General features: G+C 39.8%; 1 protein-coding gene and 1 long non-coding RNA gene across 2 annotated transcripts in view; both read right to left on the bottom strand.

The window, feature by feature from the left end:
• The window catches only part of LOC123986223 (transmembrane channel-like protein 3), a 45,394-nt gene extending 39,989 nt beyond the window's left edge, over nucleotides 1-5,405 (bottom strand). The window contains exons 1-3 of the mRNA XM_046074361.1: nucleotides 5,284-5,405; nucleotides 3,319-3,465; nucleotides 685-760 (exon numbers count right to left, since the gene is read on the bottom strand). Coding sequence (XP_045930317.1) covers nucleotides 685-760; nucleotides 3,319-3,465; nucleotides 5,284-5,405 — 345 coding nt within the window. The remainder of the gene's footprint in view (nucleotides 1-684; nucleotides 761-3,318; nucleotides 3,466-5,283) is intronic.
• A 14,659-nt stretch (nucleotides 5,406-20,064) lies between these two features.
• On the bottom strand, nucleotides 20,065-21,931 carry LOC123986369. The gene is made up of 2 exons (XR_006828863.1): nucleotides 20,309-21,931; nucleotides 20,065-20,211 (listed from the first exon to the last, which is right to left on the bottom strand). It is a non-coding gene; the product is annotated as an uncharacterized LOC123986369 (long non-coding RNA).
• Between the last annotated feature and the right edge of the window lie 1,175 nt (nucleotides 21,932-23,106).

Raw genomic sequence — 23,106 nt, 5'->3', positions numbered from 1 at the left:
GACAGATAATACTAAAACTAATAGTAGATATGTGTAGTATTTGTGTGTTCAGCCCACAGGAGGAGAAAAGCTTTGTAAAAATAAGAATTCAGTAGGTCGTACAAAAAACAATCAAACATGTTTTATTGTTCTGGCTCTGATCATCCAGTTATTGCAGTGCAGTGAAATTACACCAAGAAGCTCCTCTCGGCATACAGTCAGACAGAATAGATGGAGGTGTGGCTGTACAGTATAGAGCACATATTTCACTGAAGCTGCCACAGTGACACCACAGAGGAAAGAGGATGTTAGGTCAGCCAGAGCACAGCCATTCTTGTTGTTTTTAATTCCACATTTCTGTAGCACAGTTGTTACCAGCATGGTTGTATTTTTGTGTGGACAAGGACTGTTCTCTTCTGATCAATCTTTCTAACAATTTTGTAAATAAACAAATCCTTATACTCTACAAATCTGTCTCTGTGGCTGTGCATTGGCCACCCCTTCACAAGGCATAACCACCACACTCAATGAGTCTACAAAAAGAGCCTTAAGAATAAAAGACAGCTACTACTATAAAGCTACTATTCTTATTTTAACTGGTTCTGTTTTTCATACTCTGCAAAGCTGCATTTAAGGCTGGGATCAGTGTGACTGCATGTTCATGAAAACTTCAGTAAATGATGCAAATGATTGTTGAGTACATACATCAGCTCCTGCAGTCTGGTAACCTCTGGTTCTGGTCAGTCGGCCCTCATACTTCAGAACAATCTCTCTGGCCTGCCTGGGAAACAAACACACACAGGTGAAAGCTCTGGACCTCAAATATTTGCATATTGTGCAAATTGATTTTTTTTTTTTATTGTACTTTTTGCTGAGGGTGGTGATTATTTATTTTCAGAAACACATTTTAAAATATGAATGATGAGAGATGGGTCATCCTGGCAAAGATAATAATGGATGAGCTAGAGGTCAGGATAACTATGTGAGTCCAATACTGTATATTGCAGTACATTATCAGCGTTAACAATTTAACACTTTGAGAAAACAAAAAACACTGTGAAAGAGGTTATTTATTATGTTCTTACATTTTAATGCCAATAATTAGATGATTTTACTAAAGTAAAATTGAAACACTTTGATTTGTAAAGTCCTCTTGCTCTCTCTGCCCAACCGGTCGTGGCAGTGGCTGCCCACCCAGAGTTTAGGTCCTGCTCAAGGTTTCTGCCTGTTAAAAGGAGTTTTTCTTTACCACTCTGGCCAAGTTCTTGCTCATGGTGACAAAGATTGAGTAGACCTGCTCTATATGAAAAGTGCAATGAGTTAACTTCTGTTCTCTTGGCACTATAAAAATAAAATTTAATTTAATTGAATTATTGGAGTACTTTCCATTGTGGTACTGCCATTTTTACTTACAAACAAAATACTTCTTCAGCCACTCCGTACAGAAACACAGCAAGACACAGGTCTTACAGCATGAGTTTAAACAACCAAGCCGGTATATCCTTTAAATGATAAATCTCAATCTGGCAAGCGTACCCTTTAAAGTTTTAAAAACAGTTCAATATTTTGGGAAAGCTTGTTAGCGTCTGTGTTTTAATTACAGAAAAGCAGTCAGTACTAAAACCCTGATCATTTTAAAACCGGTCACAGCAGTCTGGTCCCATCAAAATAAAGTCATTCTGTAGATTTACACTCCATAAGATAGTGAAACCAGCTCACTGGACAACTCATAGGGCTATATCCATGTAATGTAAAGGGACTGTACTTATATAGTGCCTATGTCACATTCAGCCATTCCCACACTGATGGCAGTGGCTACCATGTGCCAACTGCACATCAGAATGGAACTAACATTCATAGACACTCACACACTGACGGCACAGCCATCGGGAGCAATTTGGCGTTCAGTATCTTGCTAAGGATACTTCAACATGCAGATAGAAGAGCCGGGAAACATTTGCAGCTTTTACAATTGTGTTTTTTTCCATGGTTTTATGTTGTGATAACATGCCATTAGTCATAATGAGAACTAAGATAAGAGTTAGAATAACTCAAGCTAAAATTTGTTAGGAAATCTAGGTAAAAATCACTGATGTGTGATGTGAAATATGAGCTGTCATTGCAGTAGGAGTAATCACAGACATTCAGCCTGAGATTAAATAGGGTGTAAAAACGCAGACTTGCATCCCATCCCTGATGATGGCAATAAAACCTCAGCGGTAATAACAAACTGCCCATATAAAACCTGTTATCCATGGCACATACTCAGCACATCTTAGAAGCTCTCTATCTACTCTGTTTCTCTCTAACTCAGCCTGTTCTCTATCTTATAGTCTAATTACATTTTGGCAAATGTTGGAACCCAGCCTTCACAGTTTTGTGTCTGATCACAACATTTAGGGACGAGATTTCCTAAGAAATGAGGACTTCCACAATGCTCATGCGGCATTTCACAGAATGTTAGCAGCTGTAAGTTTACAACAGTCACAGTAAGCAGTTAAAAAAAAGGAACAGATGAATCAATTAATCAAATTCCAAATAGAGTTGTGATGCAGCTGCAGAGGCACTATAACCAACTCCCCACCCAAATAACATTCATGTACTACTAATCTGCAATAACAAATATGTTTTGAGAAAAACATAATGCAGCCCGGACTACTAACCTAACACACTAGCAAAACAGTCACTAAAACAACACATTTAATTTGCTTTTCTACAATATCCACTCATTTAATACTGAAAAAGTCAACAGTGATTTTAAGTGCAAGACAGGACGTGTTTACTTTTTCAGTATTTACAAATGACCGCATTTTCCATAGTTGTATAAACCACATGTGACATTCATGTGAAAGCAAACACTGTGTTCTGGTCTTAGAGTCCAGCACATGGTGCAGCAACCATTCTCCCCATACAGCACTCTGTTGCCTTTTAATGTCGTCCACACAGCAACTGATTCTCCTTCAAAATGTATTAGACAAACCATTTAGTTGTGTACATATTTAAAAGACAGGGTTGCTGTAAGAGTAAGTGATGGTGTTGTCTTGTCCCACTTATCCAGTGGTGAAATGATAACAATATATATTATAGATAAATTTTCTATCTAGAGTTTCTATGACTCTAATTCATGTATTAAAAAGGCTTTGTTGATCTATGGATGTATGTCAGGAACACAGCATGATACACAGTCACCTCTTGAGGGTTTGGTGGGTGAGCTGTTGAGGTTTCAGTGACATATTTATTTCCAAAGTACTTCCATTAAGAAAAGTAGCCTTTCCATCATATTCATGGTTTGTGTTTGTGTGCAGAAGAGGAGGGACAGAGATACATAGGGAGCAATACTTTAACACTTTGAGCTTGCGTCTCATTGGCCAGGGTCTGGTCCGAATGTTGGCAATGATCTCCTTCTGGTACTGAATGTTCTGGAACATCTCCTCTGGGTCATTGCTGTCCACCCGCTCATCCTCTTTATCTTCATCATCAGAGGAGCTGCAGAATGAGACACGGGGCACAAGGAATAATGGCTTGGTCTATACATCGTAAAGAAAAGAAAAAGAATGTCATCTAAGGGAGTGTATGAAATTGATCTTGGCGAGGAGGGGTTTGATCCTTCTGTTTAACTTTATAAAAAAGACAAAAAGATAAATAAAAATAAATTGAACATTATTAGGTTACCACTGTTACTGATAGTTTTGTCTATCCATTCCAAATAGTAAATCCCGGTAGACTGATTTGTATGAGATCAGACATCTGACTGTCAGTCTTAATCAAACCAATAACTACATACCTGAGTCACAATAACCGGCAGTGTTCGATACTCAGAGGTGGCTGCTTCCCCAGTACCAGCAGTGCAATGAAAGCAGTAAAAAGGGGGTATGCACTGCATTTGAGCTCCTGCTATGGTGGGCTCTCAGCACGGTCGTTTTATGCATGGCTGATTTTGAAGTATGTGATTTTCCAGTTCACCTTATTGTGGAAGAGATATTCAAGTGTGTTCTCATACTGCTCATGGACTGAAAAACGTGTGTGCATCAAAGACGTCATCGTATTAGAAAAAATTCAATAACAGTTACAGTCAAAGTGTTATTTTGACTATATATAGTCTTATTTCACTTTACGCATTTGTAGTTTTCTAGATTAGTTGTCCACATGTGGTGCTGAACTGAATGATATATCAGGCTAACTTTATAGAAATTATTTTGACTGTAGTTATATCAGACGCAAATTATAATTTGAAGTTATTTACATGGTATTTGTATGTCTCAAAACATTTCTGGAGGGTGTGTTTTGTGATGTATAATGCTTTTTTAATAAATCCCACAAGAAAGGCTGAAATAAAATGTAACCGTCTTCCTTGTCTTGTTGTGGACAAAATAAGACAATTGATGATGTCTCCCTTGGGCTTTGGGAAACACTGACTGACATTTTTCACAATTTTCTGACACAGACCAAACAACTAATTATTTGAGAAAATAATCAAAAGATTAATCTAAAAATAAAACAATGGTTAATTGCAGCCTTAGTGAATACTCGTGTCTAGTAGTGCCTAATGAACAAAGTTGAGGAACATAATATATGCACAGAATAAAAGATTAACAACATAATTCCTAAACAAAGTTAAAAGGTCATAGGAGCAAAACATGCAAACAAAACTACCTTTATACTTCTTACAAGGCCAAAAAAAATTACATTTCATCACCTTTCATCTTTTCTGATGTATAATATATGCTGTGCTGCATCTGAAAAATAAGTGATCATAAATTGGATTGTCTTATTGACTTCTTAAAAAGAAATACTGTATATATACTATGTCTAGTGCACTTCTTCAATGGCATTGTCATTGTATTTTCTGAAGTATTTGAAATACAAGCTGTGTAAATTTTAGAAATAGTTTTTGTTTCTTCTCTACTTTTAAGAATAAAATCGAGTTTTGAAGTAGCCCGCTGTTTAAGGGTAGAGTTAATCTATTTTTTCATAGCAAACATTTAAATACTGATCAATACTGTATATCTCTCAATAATTTTATTGATAGAGTCCAACTGATTACTATTTGTGATTAATGAGCTCTAAATTCATAAAGAGGACCAACAGGTCAGAATGTCCCTGGATGGCAGTTTATAATACCACAGCACACAGGAAACTCTTTGTATTTTTTCCTGATGATTAGATTTAGTAAATGACTAACTGGATAACTTACAGGATGTCTTTTAAGGCTCAGAAAGATGACAGCCATACAGAGTGAGACAGGCAGGCTGAAAGGCTTCCTGATAAAAGCAAGGATCAAATGAAAGAAGTGAGCAGACTCACCCCTCGTGGTGGTCCTGGTAGGCTGAATAAATCCTTCTGGAGTTCTTCCTGATACTTTTATGTCTCTTGGCTGCAGACAGAGACCTGCTGCTGCCAACCAAAGGCTCAGACACTGTGCTCATGCTGTATCTGCTCAGTGTGTGTGCATGACTGTGGTCATGAAATCAGTGTGTGCAGGTCAGTGTGAGAGCAGACGCTGCATTCTACTCAGCCTGACTGGACTGGAGTGTCTGTGCTAGAGACCTGCTGCTCAGGAGCCCCATTGGAGCATCCCACAAAAACAGCCGGACACTCACTCAGTCCAATCACAGCCATAGTGACTGCTTAAAGGGACAGCACCAAACAGACCACACAATTTCAGTTTTCATTTTGATAAGTCTAGTTAGTTAGATTTTTTTATTTATACTTATTTAGTTCAACTGTCAGTTAAACTAAATAAGTAAATAACTGTCATGATAAATTGTTAGAGTATGATTCTACAAAAAACAAAATCAATATTATCATAATGTAAAAAATGACAATCTGAAATTGATTTTTGATTAAGATGAACAAATAATGTTAAATGGCCATCCAATTTTTGCAAGTAATTTACTCCAACTAACTTTATTTATATTCTTGTGAGCAGTTGGGATCACAAAACTGTTATAATTGCCAAAATATTAGTACATCAGTTAGAACACATTTAGAGTAAATGTAATGTAACAATTATAATTTCTGGGTCCGTTAAGTGATGCACACTGGCCCCAAAAGTCTTTTCCCCATAGTTTTACATTGTGATAATGCTGTTGTAAAACAATGGATGTATTTTTTTGAGCATCACAACCCTCCCAAAAAGAATCAGAATGTTATCCATTTGGTCCAATAACATTTGGAAAGTCTAGAGTCCCATGATTAAATGATTTTATGAGTAGGGTTTAAATGCAGTCCTCTCTCCAGAGGCCCCAGTTCTGTGTTTCAATATGGTTTATGGATGAAAAGTAAGTTAACTTTTACTTATCTAACCTTAGCAGTTCACCAAAATCTGTTTCTGAACACATTTGAGGTGATAAATAAGCAAACCAGTTGCTGAACAGATGTCCTGTGGATGAGTCTGTTGTTCGTCGTAGAAGAAGTTGATCCCGTTCCAGTTGACAAGGAGGGGGAACCACAGACAGTTTGCTATGACTTGACTGTCCAGGGAGATGGGACGGAAGAAGCAATTGATAGCAAGTGAGACACAAAAGCTTGTCCTTTGGGAATAATGCGTATGGCGAAGTTGAGGTTGCTTAGCAGGGAGAGAAGTTGCCGTTTGTTGCAGCATGGGGTGAGGAAGAATTGGAGATCATAAGGCTGATTCAGTTGAGATTTTCATTTCGGAATGGAGCGGGAAACAGATTGTGTCAAGACTTGTTCCTAAAAACTCGAGGGACATGTAGGAGCCACTATTCTGTTTTCTCTACACATAGTGGAACCCCGAGGTCAGAGAAAACTGGCTTAGAGTTTGCGGGAATAGAGCAGAAAAGCTAGGTGAGGAGGGGCACAGCATAGGGAGAATGGAAGGGCTGCACAAGGGCAGAAGTGAATGAGGAAGGGGAATGAAAGAGTTAAGAAGGGAGGATTGGCTGTGACGATGGGGTGAAGTTGATAATTGACTGTTGGCTGGAATGGTGAGAGGGATAATCGGAGTTTAATACGGAAAGAGTTTGCTGCTGTAAGGGCTGTTTAGGAAAGCTGTAAAGGTTCGAGCTCCAGCTGAAGGTGAGCTGCTAGAACTGATAAAGCTGGGATGCTGAAGATCCTGACATCCAACGCTGAATGCCCTGGCTGAAGCTGGCTGCTGTTGTTGCTGGAAGGAAGGACTGGGGGTGTTCGCATCACGGTGCCAGGAGCTCCTCCTTGCTTAAACCTGCTACACAGATGGACTCACAAGATCACAAGAATTCATCTTGCTAAGTTTAAAGCTATGCACTTTTTGTTTGTACCAGTTTGTTTGCACCAATCGCCGTCCTATGAGCAAGTACTGGCAGCTACGACATGAGCTACAGGTTAACCCTAACACTAGGTGTGTGAGACGACGTGTGTGAGGAGTGACTGTTTGCTCGAAAACAACAATGCTAAAGAGGTTAGCATATGCAGCTAGCAAACTGAAGCATATTCTTTATTGAAAGTAGAGCAAAGAATAGCACTGAAGTGCCTGCCCTTCCAAAATGGTTTCCAACAACGACTTTTTAGATGGTTCTGTTCTGTTCTAACAAACCATCTGGTGAGGTTGCTGGGAGTGGCTCTGGCATCCCTATGCCAAAAACCCCTAGTGACATCTGCTGGATTATATTCCATTCCATTTTTAGATTTTGAATTGTCACTTGCTGCCTGAATGCTGTGGTTCCCTTTGCATAAATGACATTTCCACTGATGTAGAAAAGGCAAAAAATCAGTGAGTGAGTGAACAGGGCAGCTGGATCAGGACTGAGCACAGCTTCTGAGACTGACAGAGGCCAGTTTGATCACTGGGAATACAGAATCAAGGTGGTTTTCTTGCCAGGTTTAGCTCTTGGCACCCCAAGGGATTAGTCAGCTAGTAGGACCACTAGCTGCACTGCTAACCGAGCTAACTAGGCACAGATAAAGCTATCCATCAAGATCTTATGTCCATCAAGAAGCTCTGTAAATTATCTCAGTACTGGATTCCCTGTTGGTCTTTGAGGCTGTGTTTGGTCCTGTTCATGCCGTGGTCACTGGGAGGCAGCTGAGCACGGTTTGGTTGCCCGCTCACCCAGCTGCAGTTCCCAATTAGGTTCCACTTCCCACCATCATATACCCGCTGAGTCCCCCCGCCTCTGGCCTGAAAACCTCCAGTGCCTGAGTAAAGGTGCAAACACACTGTACACTGTAACACTCCCCCAGTGCTCTGAGCTCCCAGTAGTGGCAGAATAAGCTAATTTGACCAGTAGTTACATGGCTAAATGAGCTAATTACATAATGGCAGCTTAGCAGCAGTTAGTTGTTAACTTACTTCAGCAACAAATAAAGTTATCCGTCCATCAAGAAACTCTGTAAATCACACAGAGTTGAAGAGACAGGGGACATCAGTTAAAAAAACAAAAATATTATCTCCATCAAATATGATCCAGTTACAGCAAAATCAGTGAATAAAGTTGTGTTTTTGTGCCATAATCAGTGAAACACTATTCCACTATGCTCTAGCAGCGTCATAAAAATAGAGAAAGCTTTATATTGGACGCTAAATTAATACGAGTGCAGGATGAGTGATGAACATTTTAAAATCATTTTCCAGGAAATGACACACAATATCATCAAAAATAAATAGAAAAAAAACAAATAGTTTTTGTCATTGATTGGCCAGATACTACAATATTGGGGACGTATAGTGCAAGGCATATCACAGTTCTATATTTTGTCTTTACTTTTAACGTGTATTTTAGTTTAGCTTGTATCGTGTATTTGTTTTTATCTGTGTTTTATTGTCTTTGCACTTGTTAAATCACTTTGTAACTTGTTTTTTGAAAAGTGCTGTGTAAATCAAGATTGTTGTTGTTGTTGTTGTTGTTGTTATTGTTGTTGTTATTATTATTATTAAACATTTATACATCAATTTTGATTTCACAGCAAAGGGATAATAAATCATTGTATGTTTAGGTAATTTTTTTGACATATTGTTTTTACCCCTAACCTCTATATAAAGGAATTGGTTTGTTTAAATGTGATCATTTAAATGAGTCCTTTTTTGTTCCAGTAATAGTGTAATGTGCCTTATGTTCACTTGGCTCCTTTCTCTGTTTAATTATCATTGAAGCTGAATGGCAGAAGTAACATAGACCTGAATGAGACCTTCAAGGCCTGACAGACCCAGAGGAAAAATCTTTTGCTCAGAATAGTCTTTTCTTTAACTCTTGAGAAAACACTAAGATCTCAATAGTATGTTTTGAGATCACTCCAATCTGAATGTTATGTCAGTTATGCTGGCCGTGACTATCTTAACAAATTGGAAAACATGACATTTGAAAGTGCATTATTTTCAATGTCAAAATGTATTTTATTTTTCTCAGTAACTTGTAACAGATAATTAACAATAAATCCAACAAGGATTTGGAATTAAGGGGAGTAAAAGTACAAACCCCCATAAAAAGAAAATACTCAACCTCAACATTTGAGTAAAATAACCCCTAAGTGGGACCATTAAGACAAAACTGAGAAATATCTTGGAGCTTTTTTTCTGATCCACATTCTGGAGACTAAAATTACACTTATTTAAGAGACTGTAGAGATCTTTTGATCAGAGTAAGACAGAGATAAGTTATTTGCTCCTGAGGCCATTATGAGAAAACTGAGACATATTTGAGAAGAATCATGAGATCCCAGGAGTCATAGCTGAGTTTTCTTTGAGCTCTTTCTCTGATCTCATGGTCCAATGTTCAGGAGACATAAATTAGACTTATTTAAGATCAGTTAGAGATCTCTTGTTTTGATCAGAGTAAGACATAAATGAGATTTTAAATGGTTGTTTCTTCTGAGATGAATTTGAGAAGTAAGTGAAAAGGCCTTTGGTCTCACCTTAGTATTAAAAGCAGCTCATGTGTGTCTAGGAGAAAAGAAGGAAACTGCTTTCCTATGGGGATGTCTCTTGTTTAATTGGTGGCTGTTTGACTTTACTCAGAGGAGTACTACGTTTTTTCCATGGTGACCAGTCATAACTTCAGATGTAAAATCTAGATGTTAAACTAAGATAGACTCCCTAAAATGATTAATTTACATTACATTTACTCATTTGATCCAAAGCGACTTACATTTAAGGAACAACATATCAAGCATCAACAAAGCATTAAATACAGCATGAGAACTACAACTGACAATACATACTAGTAAGAGCACGAATAATATTGCATCAATGGGGTGAATACCTAGGGAAAGAAGTAAGAGTTAACAAAAAGTGCAATCAATACAGGATAATTGTAAGGGGATAGAAGAAGAAGAGCACAGGACGTGCATGTTGGAGGTTAGGAGTTAGAGGTGTTATAAGAGAAAGTGTTCTCGGAAGATATGAATTTTCAAGAGCTGAGATTGCTGTGTGTGTAGGGATGGCAAAGCCAGGCGGCATTCGTAGGAGGAGCGTAGTGGCCAAGAAGGAACGTAAATTTGTATCATGGAGTTTAGGTAGATGGTGCAGACCCAGTAGTAGCTCTGTATAAAAGCATTAGTGACTTGAATTTGATTCGGGAGGCCATGGGTAGCAAGTGGAGGTCAGTTATGGAGTGACATGAGTCCTTTTGGACTGATCAAAAACCAAATACGCTGCTGCGTTTTTAGGGGTTTCACCGCACAAGCTGGAAGACCTGCTAGGAGGGCATTGCAATAGTCGAGGCGACAGATAACCATGGCCTGTACCAGAAGCTGGGTGGCATACTCAGTGAGGTAGGGCCTGATTTTCCTTATGTTGTATAGAGCAAAGCGGCATGACCAAGAGACAGCAGCGACATAATCTGAAAAGGACAGCTGGTCATGAATCATGACACCCAAGTTTCTCACCACCCTGGTTGGAGTGATGGTTGAGGAGAGACAGTAGGAGGAAGATAATTGTCCTTGCCACAAAACATTGTAGAAACGCCCCGAAAGGTAGGATTCCAACCACAGGAGTGCTGTGCCCGAGATGCCCATTGCTGAGAGTGCGGATAGCAGGATCATGTGATTGACTGTGTCAAAGGCAGCCGATAAGTCAAGCAGGATAAGAACCAGCTAACCCTAGGGCTTCTGTTACAGAAGAGCCGTTTCAGTAGAGTGGCCACTCTTAAAACCAGACTGATATGGATCTAGGAGGTCATTCTGTGAGAGGAATTCTGAGACCTGTTTCAGTACTGCCTGTTCTATAGCTTTGGATAAAAATGGTAGAAGTGAAACTGGCCGATAATTCTCAAATTGAGTAGGGTCGAGGGAGGGCTTTTTGAGCAAGGGTTTAACCTGAGCCCTTTTGAAAGTGGTCGGGAATGTTCCCAAAGCCAGAGAAGTATTTATCACATGAGTGATTGCCAGGACCATGGTAGGAGATATGGCTTGGAGGAGACTCGTTGGAATCGGGTCCAGTGGGCATGTGGTAGGATGGCTGTGGGTCTGGGGAACCACACTTTGGTGGTGATTCTCTCACTAAAGTTATTTTAAATTACAAAGATTTCTGAGATCTACTGATAATTTTCATCTTTATTTGGTCTTTGTTACCTCTCCTCTCCTGTCCAACAACAAAAGTAAACACATGAATTAAAAGATTATTGGTACATTAACTGGATATGTCAAAGACGCCACCATCAATTTTTGATGAGTTTCTTGACAGCTTCAGTGATCATGATGTTTTGGACCCTGACTCTGCTTACAGCTACATATGCATGAGAAGAACATCAGTAATAAAAATAACTAACAATAATCCATTCTCTAATTCTATCTATGAATGATTGCCTACCCAGCCCTGCACGCTGTCACTGTTTTGTCTGGTTCCATTGTCCTTCTCCTCCTGCTGCTTCTCCTCTTCGTCCTTCTTCATTCAACTGCTGTTTATAATATATATAAATATATAATATAGCCTATATGCCTATGATGGGCCGCTCCTACCACCATCAATATTGAAATTATTAGTTTGGCCCAGTCTGATGTCTGACAGACAGCGTTCGCTGTAGCTGACGTCCGCGGTCGCAGATCATTTAGAATAGAACATAAAAAAACGACCGTTCGGCTGTTCGTGAATGTACCCAAAATTCCCAATGGCCCATCCACTCCTGCCTGTGAGTCCCCAGTGACATGTGGTTTTGACAATTTGTAGTGTTAAACTAGTGTTAAGGATGGGACTTTTTTTTACTACCCTCATCAATTTGGTTCTTTATCCATTCTATATCATTACTAAAAGTGCTTTACAAAAATATATTAGGACCTCTCTCTTGTATTTTGATGACATAGCACAATCTCTGACAGAGATGCTGACTGCATAATCATGTTTCAGTAAGGTTCTAAAGAAAACAAAGTACTATCTTACAATAACAACATCTTTGCAAATAATTTGAATCCAGATATATAAAGAAAGACTGCTCTCTGAGAACAAATGTGAATATTCATTAGCTTGACACTAATGCAGTTTAATCATTTATGCATAAGGCAAACATGTTTCAATTAAGGGAGTGACCTCAATTTAAATAAAGCCCAGCTGGGAAATGATTGGGGCACATTATAGCTGAACTATGCAAAGGCATTTATGAAAGGTATCAGGTAATAAAAACAAACCAATAAAATATACCAGTGAGCAGTCTTACGTGTGCAGATTGTTTTGCAGGGCCTATTAATCAGTGAGGCATCAAAGCATTATAGTGCTGCCTCTTGTGCTTTGTAACAGGCAATACATTTCTTTTGCCCCTGTGTGCACTATGTACAGACTTACCCAGGATGTATCACCCACAGTGATACATGCTGCAGATATGAATGAATGAATAAATAGTTAAAAAATTACATTTTGTAATAATCTTTGATATTCTCTGTGGGCAAACAATTATATATACAGTATATACATACGATCAACAGAATATACATACAAATTGTGGGTATGTAATGGGAAGGACATATTGCATTGAATATGTCAATATGTGGATGTGTTTTTTTTTTTACAGTATTTATGCAGACTATGTTACATGTGAGGGCCACATTAAAGTAAATTAATACATTGTTTTAAAGAAGGAGAAATATAACAATTAAGCAATTTAAAGTTAATGGAAATTAATGAATTCTGATGTTAACATGCATGCTATATATACAGATGAAAAATGTGAAAATAAAAATGTTCTTTCAGATCACACAACAAGAGGCCAACAAAAGAGTAGCAACAGACACAATCTTATTTCCACTGGTCAATATGATTCTGCCTTCTATTTTAGAAATTCAGAGTGGACTAACAGCCTTAAACAGCACAGTGAGCAAAGCTCTCATCATATCACTTTCACAAGGAAAATGCAGTTTGAAATGATTGTTCTCCTCTCAAGGGAATGGAGCACAAATTATGTTGACATAAAACTGTAAGACTTACAGTAAAGGTGGGTAATGTCTGTCACATGTCTGCTGAAAACAACCAATTTTACAAAGACAGGTCTCTATAACTCCTGTCTTGAATGTGACATAAATTAAAAAGTGCAGAATGTGGTGCTTAACATGAAAGTACAATAATAATAAGTTCACATAATTTACAGCTGATGACACTGTCAATCAGCATCCAAGCTGGATGTGATTAATGCTCCGTACTTGTATAGCGCCTTTCTAGTCTTTTCGACCACTCAAAGCGCTTTTACACTACATCTGCATTCACCAGTCATACACTGAGCCAAAGTGCTCAAACGGAAACTAACATTCACACTCATTCATACACTGGCGGAATAGCCGCCAGGGGCAAATCGGGGTCCAGTATCTTGCCCAAGGACACTTCGACACGCAACCAGGGGGAGCCAGGGATCGAACCGCCGACCCTCCTGAGCCACAGCCGCCCCCTAAGTTTTATTAGTTGGATGACCTCTAAATGTCAGCAAGGTCAGAGATGTTAGTCTCTTGTGGTTACTCCTCAGAGCTAGACAAAGACAAACATGTGTTTTCCAGGTCTAAAACTCTGAGACACTGAACAATGAAGCTGTGAGAAATGAAGCAGCAGAACCGTAATAGGTGCATTCAAGACAACTGCGCCGACTTGATAGTCAAACGTGAGCTGCAGGCGACTGCAGGGGCGGGGTATAAAAATGGCACCGTCAAGTCGGACACATTCTACCTGCGTGAGCATACTGTGAGTTTAGACCAATGACTGATCTGTCAAAAAGTGGTTCTAACTTTGTGCAGCTGAAGTAAAAGCAACTGCGTTTAGCCGCCTTCTCCAGCAAGGTTTTAATGTCAGGTGACATGGTGACATTTTGCAGCGCCGGCAAAAGTTGGACACAATTTCTAACCAGCATTCCTTATGTTAAGTCCAGCATGCATCACAATAAGTCAGTGCAGCACCGCATGAAGTCATTGTTACAGTCTCCTTCTGGAAATGATTTAACCTGCTGGCAACTCAGTGACCTGCGCATTGCTGTGTAAATGTTTACCACGTCCTGTTGCCATACAAGACCTCCATGCCGGAAAATTATTGTGTGAAAACACCATCTTGATGTTTGGACCTATACCACACAGTATGAACTGGGCTGTAACAGTAGTCCATGGTTCAGTGCATACCTGGCTGTTAATGTTATGGCTCAATATGTTTTAGGTTTACCTTAACACAAGCATTAGAGCCAGCAGTTTAAAGATACAGATCAGAGTGTGTCATTATATGTACCTGACTACTGGGTGAAATGCTGGAATTTGCAACCTACGTGCCAATTTTGGTGAGTTTTCGTCCCGCAGTTTTTGCTGCCCAAACACTTTAGGCGGAGAAAAAGAAGAAAGAAAGAAAGAAAGAAAGAAGAAGAAGAATCAGAACAAAGACAATAGGGCTCCAGCAGCTTCGCTGCTTGGGTCCCTAATTACAGATTCAATTCAATTCAAATCTGCTTTATTGTCATGAATGTATAACAACAGTATTGCCAAAGCTACATATAAATTACATAAGAACAATTAATTTCATACATTTGTGTGTGTGTGTGTTAAAAAATAAAAATATATTAAAAATTTAAATAAAATAAATACATAAAACAAAATAAATATTAATTAATTAAAAAAATAAAATAGGTATCAAATGTGCGCATGTGTGGAAATGTGCACATTTTTAAATGTGAAATTTAAAAACAAAACAATTATTATAATCAAACAATCAAAATAATAACAATTTGAAAAGTCTCTCCTCTTGTGGTAGCCAGCTCTGTCTGTGGCGACCCTTTTCTATGGCGAGGTGTTCACTGTCTGTATGTTGTCAACATTTTTCTTAGTTTGGGACATTTTATTGTTTTCAGGTAATTTGCCAGTGTGAATTCTCTTTTTAGGGTCAGATAACATTGGAATTTACTTTGTTTTTAGGTAATTTCTTTCCAGTATTCAATATATTTTTCTTTCGGCTTTGATAATTTGGTTTGGTCTGCTTGAGTTGGTGTTGCTGTCCTGAGGCTGTTGGGGACTTGTTACTGCAGAGAGCCTCAGGACCAGCTGGCTGAAGGGACTCTTCTCTGGTTTCAGCTCCTGGTATGGTAGGGCTTTGTGATGAAACACTAATACGTATTAAAATGACTGATAAAATAATAAATGTTTATTTCCGCCCCAGAAGGGCTGTTACATAACTGATATATAGATGGAAGAGAATTGGACTGAGATGGCATCCCTGCTTCACTCCCCGGCCCTGGGAGAAGAACGCTGTTTGCTTCCAATCTTTATGGCACATTCACTTTTTGTATACATGTTCTTAATCAAATCATATTTTTTTCCTCCAATGCCACTTTCAAGTAGCCTATAGAAAAGGCCCTAGTGCCAGATGGAATCAAAGGCTTTTCGGAAGTCAACAAAAGAGGCATATACCTTTCTTTTCTTAATGTTTAATTCTTGATCAATTAGAGTCTGGAGGGTAAATATATGGTCCGTTGTGCGGCAGTTTGGTAAAAAAAAGCAATTTGGCATTTATGCAGAATATTGTGGTCATCAAGTCGTTTATTAATGATGTTGCAGAATATTTTTCCCAGGTTACTGGATACACATATTCCTCTGTAGTTATTTGGGTCATATTTATCTCCGGATTTATGAATTGGGGTTATTAAACCTTTGTTCCAGATGTCTGGAAAAGTTCCAGTTGCTAGAATAGTATTGAATAGTTTTAGTATAGCCAATCTATGGAAGCGTCTTGCTGCCATGGCAGAAAGAGAAAAACGGATCAGTATCGTGTTATAATATGAAAAGCTTATTGTTATAACAAGATATTTTTCACGTTATAACAAACATATTTTCAGGTTATAACAAGATATTTTCATGTTATTATGACATACAAACAAATCACATTGTAACAAGAAACATTTCTTGTTATATCAATATACTATTTATCACGTTATAATGTGAAACTTTTCATGTTATAACATGATAAGTTTATTGTTATAACAATATGTTTTTTATGTTATTACGACATACAAACTTATCACGTTATTACAAGAACTGTTTCTTGTTATATCAATATATATTTGTCTTTAAACTTTTCACGTTATGGTTGGTCTCAGGCAGAGGTGGATTTCCCATGATACTCCAGTTGTGAACAGGCACTTGACCTTTTGCAATGAACTGGCATGACAATGGCCCGCAACACGGATACCCCACTGTTGAAATTTCTACGAAATCGCGGTTTATCAGAAGAGTGGCTCTCATGCATGGAACATGTAAGTAACATTTGAGTGGACCGCTTGGATCCAAACAAGACAATTTGAAAGGCATCCTTCTAAAAGCATCCTTCACACAAGCAGTTGATCCAAAAACCAAGAGCAGCAGAAAAAATGTCATTAATTGCTAGCCACTTCCTAAAAGAAGCATTTGTGAGCCCACAACATATCCTGCAAATGTATGAAGATAAAAAGCCAACAACAAGGAAGCTTTTGAAGTTGCTGGATGCATCTCCTCCGCAAGCAGAGAACCAGAGCTTTCGTTTTCTGCAACAGTACATCAGAGGACTGGATGATGCAGGACTGAGAAGGATGTTAAGGTTTATTTGCTGCTGTTTATTCAAAACATTCATGTTCTTTTTTGTTTTTTTTAAAGCTGTTACTGTTACCTGTTGATGAGTTCCCACAGAGAGCAATGAGTACAAGATCTGTTTGTGTGTGTGTGTGTGTGTGTGTGTGTGTGTGTGTGTGAGAGAGAGAGAGAGAGAGACAGAGAGAGAGAGAGAGAGAGAGAGAGAGAGAGAGAGAGAGAGAGAGAGAGAGAGAGAGAGAGAGAGAGAGAGAGAGAAAATGATTGTGTGGGTTGGTGAAGGGCGATGATTTGTATTTGTACTGCTGTAGTTTTAGTTGGAGTAATTGCACTGACCTTAACAGCAGCCTGTGGTTTTAGACTTGAGTTTTTGGGTAGACACATCACTTTGTGAATTTGATGGCTGCTCTACATGTTGTTACTACATAAATACAAAAGTAAATGCACAGTTGCACCTTTCAACCTGAATATTCACACATCTATAGGGGGCGGAGCTTGAGCCATTAAAGCATATCAAGAATCAATACCTTTCGCTTTTGTTCTCTATAAATGAAATGGTTATTAAAGAAGAAAAGAATCTCTGAAATTGTTTATTTATTCTTACATAATATTGACATTTGTGATTTGTTTATATTTTAGCAGTTCACAAAAATCTGTTAATAAGTGGAACTGTTGGTAGTTTGAATCTTGTCATCCCAAATAAAATTCAAACTGAATTCACATTGAAAGCACAGGGAGTTGGCAAATGTTGTATCAACATTGAAAAATGTCTCACACTGTTGATAAAAAAAGTAAAAGGATACAACCCCCTAGAGAAATACAAGGAAGAACCCTTAAGTTGAGAGTGTTTGGTGCCCCTTCTCCTGAAGCAGAAAGTGCAAATCAAATGGTATCAGTAAACATAACTGAACAAACACACTGGTGCACATTTAGAAATATCTTGGCAAACACTTCATCCCTCTTCTGTTAACTCATTATATCTAAGTCATAAGTTGTCAAATGTTAAATTAATTGCCAACTATTTTGATAATTGATTTATAATTTTTATTTTTTTTAACCTGTCCTGCCCAGCAGCCTGGTATAGAGTATGATGACCTGGATACCATATTGTGCCAGACAGATTTTACTTTAACAAGAGAGTATTAAAATACTCCTTTGTCTGTTTTATTATTTATTTAATTATGTATTGATTTGTCACCGGGCCGGCATGGGGATCGGGGGGCACAAACAGACAGCACAGAGAAAGGAGAACACCTGCAAGAGAAGGGGGGTGGAAGGTGGGGACAACAGGGAATAGCAGAGGGAAACACCAATTGCAGAAAGCAACGAAACCGGCAATAGAACAGAGAGGGGGGCTTGGGGAGGAGAAAAACAACATGTAAATGCTCTGTATTTGTATAGCGCCTTTCTAGTCTTTTCGACCACTCAAAGCGCTTTTACACTACATCTGCATTCACCAGTCACACACATTCACGACAACACCCAATGCCCGGCAGCCCCCTGCGAATCCCACGTGCGAGGACGGGCAAACGAGAGAGAGCCAGCGGCAGAACACGACAGTGAAAGCCCGGCAGCAAACGCGCTGTGCAGGACACCGTGCACCCACCGTGCACCCACCAATAAAAGTCCGCTGTCCCCCCAAGTGCCAGAAAAATTAAGGCCGCCCGCGCCAGCCGGCGCACAGCACGCCCCCAGGCCGCCGTGCAACGCCAGCCAAACCAGCAACGGGGCAAAATCAACTAGCTCAGCTTCATGCCACCACCAAGCCACCCACCCATCAAGGGCCGAGAACTCCAGGCACAAGCCCAGAATAAACCGGAGCACAGCCCTGCCCCGCACCCACACTACACATCCCAGAAAACCCAGAATAAACCGGAGCACAGCCCTGCCCCGCACCCACACTACACATCCCAGAAAACCCAGAAATGAGCAAAAGCCAGAAGCCCGAGTCCCCAGACCCCTAGGTCCAGAGTGGGCCCCCATGCCAGGGGGCCTCTGTAAATGTATTGTTTTGTGTTGGATGCATGTCATGGATTGTGAAGTGTTGTATGGTGGAGTAAAGATAAGGTGTGTGGTAACTAAGGTGCAGTTAAAATTGGAGGGTAGTTGTGACACAGGCACCCCACAACTGCCAGGTAGTGGAGCCTCCCAAGGTGCCCCTCCCACCCTCCAAGCCCTCTGTGTCTAATGTGTAGTTAAAATTGAGGGGCGGCCAGTGGGGGAGGAAGAAGGGCGAGGCCGCAATAAAGCAGCCCCACCCACCAAACGCCCTGCAGCCTGTCCGTCCCCCAGAGTCCTAAGGGTGTATGTAGTGAGACATGACCAAAGGGGGGAAGGTGAAGGAGGTCATAGGGAGGCTAGAATGGTCCTACCCACTGGGTCCAGATTCCCGTCCCCCACCCCCCTAAGCAGGTGGATGCCATGTCCCTCCAGCCCAGGGCTTATAGCAAGAGCCCCTCTAGCACCCCAGAGTCAGCGACAACCCCGCCCAGCCCCAGGACGGGTCCAGGGGGACCCAGCCTCCCCATCGCGCAGACCCGCCCAAAGCCCCGAGCCCTAGGTCCCCACACACCCCCGAGGCAGCTCAGTGCAGCCCCGACCCGAAGCCCAACAATCCCCGCCCTCGCCTCATTGAAGTAATGATTGACATATTTATCGATAATGAAAATAATCCTTAGTTGCAGCCCTCCTAGATTTAGAAGCTCCTCTCATAGCTGGCTAACCACTCAGTTGCATCAACCATTCTTTTTTCAAAAGAAAAAATGTTTTTGACACTCCAGAATCACAAATTTATGAGAATCACTTTTGGATCACTATGACCATATCTCAAAGTACACTAAGGGGAGGTCTTCCAAAATGGCATCCTATTATATGTCAAATGTCAGGTCAGCATCAGGCACTTGGACATCCTCTTCTTAGACCATTAACATACACTAGTCTATGTTTTATCTTTGTTTCATTTGTTTGTGGGTCCAAAACAGTCTCAGATTTTCAGCAGGCAAGGACCTCTTCCCCTGATGACACCACATGAACTGCCATGTGGGACTGAATTGAATTGTTGACTTCAGGGACCTTAACCCATTTCAATAGTTTTAAGTGTGTCAGGACCGGGGGCCAGAAACTCAAACGCAGACTAGAGAGATTCACAGAAGTTTATTAAGCACAAGGGGTGTCCTGGGAGAGGTTGGGGTGAGGTGGTCGTTCTGTGGGTCTGCGGTTCTGGTCCCAGAGCTTAGATGATTCCGGGGCACAGGAGGGAATCCGCGTGGTGCATATGCAGGTTTCCTGAGGATGAGACAAAGAGAGAGCAGTTAAACACTGGTACGAAGGTTCAGACAAAATACTGAAACTAAGACAGACAAACTGGCTGGCGTGTCCATACGGTTAAGTACAACAATCCAGCGGGGACTGGAAGGTTGGCAGATCTCTTAAAGGCGTGTTGATTGCAGGCAGAGGCCCTGGTGTGCTGATTGCGGATGTGCTTCAGGTGGGAAAGCCTGGAGCTCAGATTACCACGCCCACCAGCAGCCTCAGGGCAACAGGCAGGCCAGGGTCACGACCTGGGGTTTGTGACAAAGTGACCAAATGTACAGGGTTGGTTAAATATTTTGTTGAAACCACACATTATTTTTACTCTGCACTGAAACATTGTGATTATTTGTTGTGGATATTTTCCTCACAAAAATGTTCAAAAGAAACCAAGGCATCAGTTGACATAATGTAGCCCTGCCTTAATTAAGTATTTAAGAATGTATGCTCTCAAGAAGAGATATAGCTCTATGGCTTCATCTGCTGTGGTGGGTGAGAGTAAGAAGTTCTCTGCCATTATAAGGCAACACAAGCTGAAAACAGTTTCATCGCAAGGATAAGGTCCTCTCTGTTGGCACTCTAGTTTACAAGCCTCCACTGCTTCCTGAGAGACCTCTTTCAGGTGATCTTGTGCAACTTGCTGCAGTAGTTCCTGTAGAAGAAAAATACCAGTGAAAACACAGATCAATGTAACACTTCCTATTTTGAGTCAATATTATACATGCAGACATATGCTCCCATGGTGAGTGGACATTATATCAACAATGTGTTGTGAAAAGTAAGATGACTACTGCTTACATTATTAATAATGTTAAAAGCTTAAAGTTAAAGTATGTTTTGTTTTTTGTAAGTACATGTCATGTTCAACAGTGCACTGCTGTGACTAGTCAGTTTTACAGTCTGTCCCTTTAACTGCAGACTTAATTAAGATTCACGAACATCGTTAAGAACTCAGAAATCATGCTGATTGAAATACCTAGTTGTTGCATTAATTAACATTATGAGCTTGCATTTAGTCATGCATGAGATGCTATTAATTCTTGTGCATGCCTGATAATTCATGAATCATTATCTGAATGAACTCGTGCTCTTTAATACATTAAGTCATGAATGAATCCATGAGAATTCATATGCTTCTGCAGCATTGTGTTGTCAATCAATGAAAATCTATCCAAGGTGTCATTGGGCTTTTGTAGCACACCTATTGACTGTTCTGAAGATGTTAGATAGCTTCTCCATAGTTTGTGGCTGCTTGTCTATATTTTATTGTAAATTTGGCTTTAAAATGTTGTGTAGTCTATATAAAAATAGTGATGAAGCAAGCAGAGCTGTTTTTTGCAGCAGCAGTCGGTCTGTGTGCCCCTCGTATGAGTCAACATGCCACATAAAATTAGGCCCAGGGTTAACATATAGGCGTCGCATCAGGCGATTTCTCCGTCTCTGCTCAACACCACAGGGGTCTAGAAACTTTAACAAATGCCTCACTGTCCTTTGGGTCACAACATACCCAGCTTGGATGCAGCAGAGATGGTGTAGCCTGTATCCGTGGAACCTTCCGTGCCCCTCCAGCTGATCAATGAGAAATGATGCTACTGCCAGAGGGTTGGACTCATTCTTCATTCTGTATGGCCCCTTGCATTTTAAAATCCTTCTGAGAGTGCGCATACTTATTGCAATATTATCCACAGTGCTCAGTAACTGCAAAATCTCGCCATGTCTCAATCCAAGCATGAAGTGGAACTTAATCAAATCCTGTAAATGAGCCATATTCCTTTAATTGTCCGTTCTGCGCACACCTTTCCTCATTCAAATATGAGATTCATATTATAACAATGCAGACAAAGTTATTATGTTATAACATGAAAGGTTTTATGTTATAACAATAAACTTATCATGTCATAATGTGATAAATTTCACATCATAACATGATCAATATTATATTGTATACTATATTGTTAGAACAAGAACATTTCTTGTTATAATGTGATAAGTTTGTATATCATCACAACGTGAAACCCTAACTTTTCATGTTATAACACTAATCCGATACTAATCCGTTTTTGTTTTTCTACCATGGCAGCAAGTACCAATCTGATTTTATGGTCTGAGTATTTGATCATTTCGTTGAGGATTCCATCAGTACCACAAGCCTTTTTTTCCTTTCAGGGACTGGAGGACTTCTGTTAATTCTTGTTCTGTTACAGGGTAATCTAGAGGGTTTTGGTTGTTTTTTATCACCGCCTCCAGAGTTTTCCATTTCGTGAATATCTTGTACTGATCATAATTTTTTGTAATATTACTGTATAATTGATAAAGTGATTAATCCAAGTATTTCCATCTTGGATCGCCAATTCATCCTGCTGGATTTTGTTTAGGTTGTTCCATTTCTCCCAGAACTGGTTGGACTCTAAGGATTCCTCAGTTTCACTGAGCTGGTTCTTGCTGTGTTGTTCTTTCTTAGTTTTTAGGGTGTACTTACCGCATGCCGCTTGTATTAGTAAGCTTGTCAAAGCTCTTCCTAGCAGGACATTCAGGGAGGGGGAAGCAGGTGCTTCCAGGTAAGTGTTGGTCTCCCTGGGTGTTCATAGTGTCAGCTCCTTCCCCTGTTCGAGCGTTCAAGTCCCCACAGATTAATACATTTCCCATGGTTTTATAATGGTTAACTTCCTCCTCAAGAATAGAGAAAATATCTGGCTTGTAGTAGGGGGATTCTGATGGAGGTATATAGATGGCACACATGTAGACATGTTGCTCAGCACAAATCATCTGTTTGTTAATTTCAACCATATATAAGATTCTTCTTTTTTAATAACTGTGATTGACTGGTTCAGTTCTGATTTACACCATATAATCATGCCTCCTGAATCTCTG

The sequence above is a fragment of the Micropterus dolomieu genome, linkage group LG17, assembly GCF_021292245.1.
Source record: "Micropterus dolomieu isolate WLL.071019.BEF.003 ecotype Adirondacks linkage group LG17, ASM2129224v1, whole genome shotgun sequence".
NCBI lineage: Eukaryota > Metazoa > Chordata > Actinopteri > Centrarchiformes > Centrarchidae > Micropterus > Micropterus dolomieu.
The sequence above is the reverse complement of the archived record's forward strand: the minus strand, read 5'-3'. Positions and strand labels throughout refer to the sequence as shown.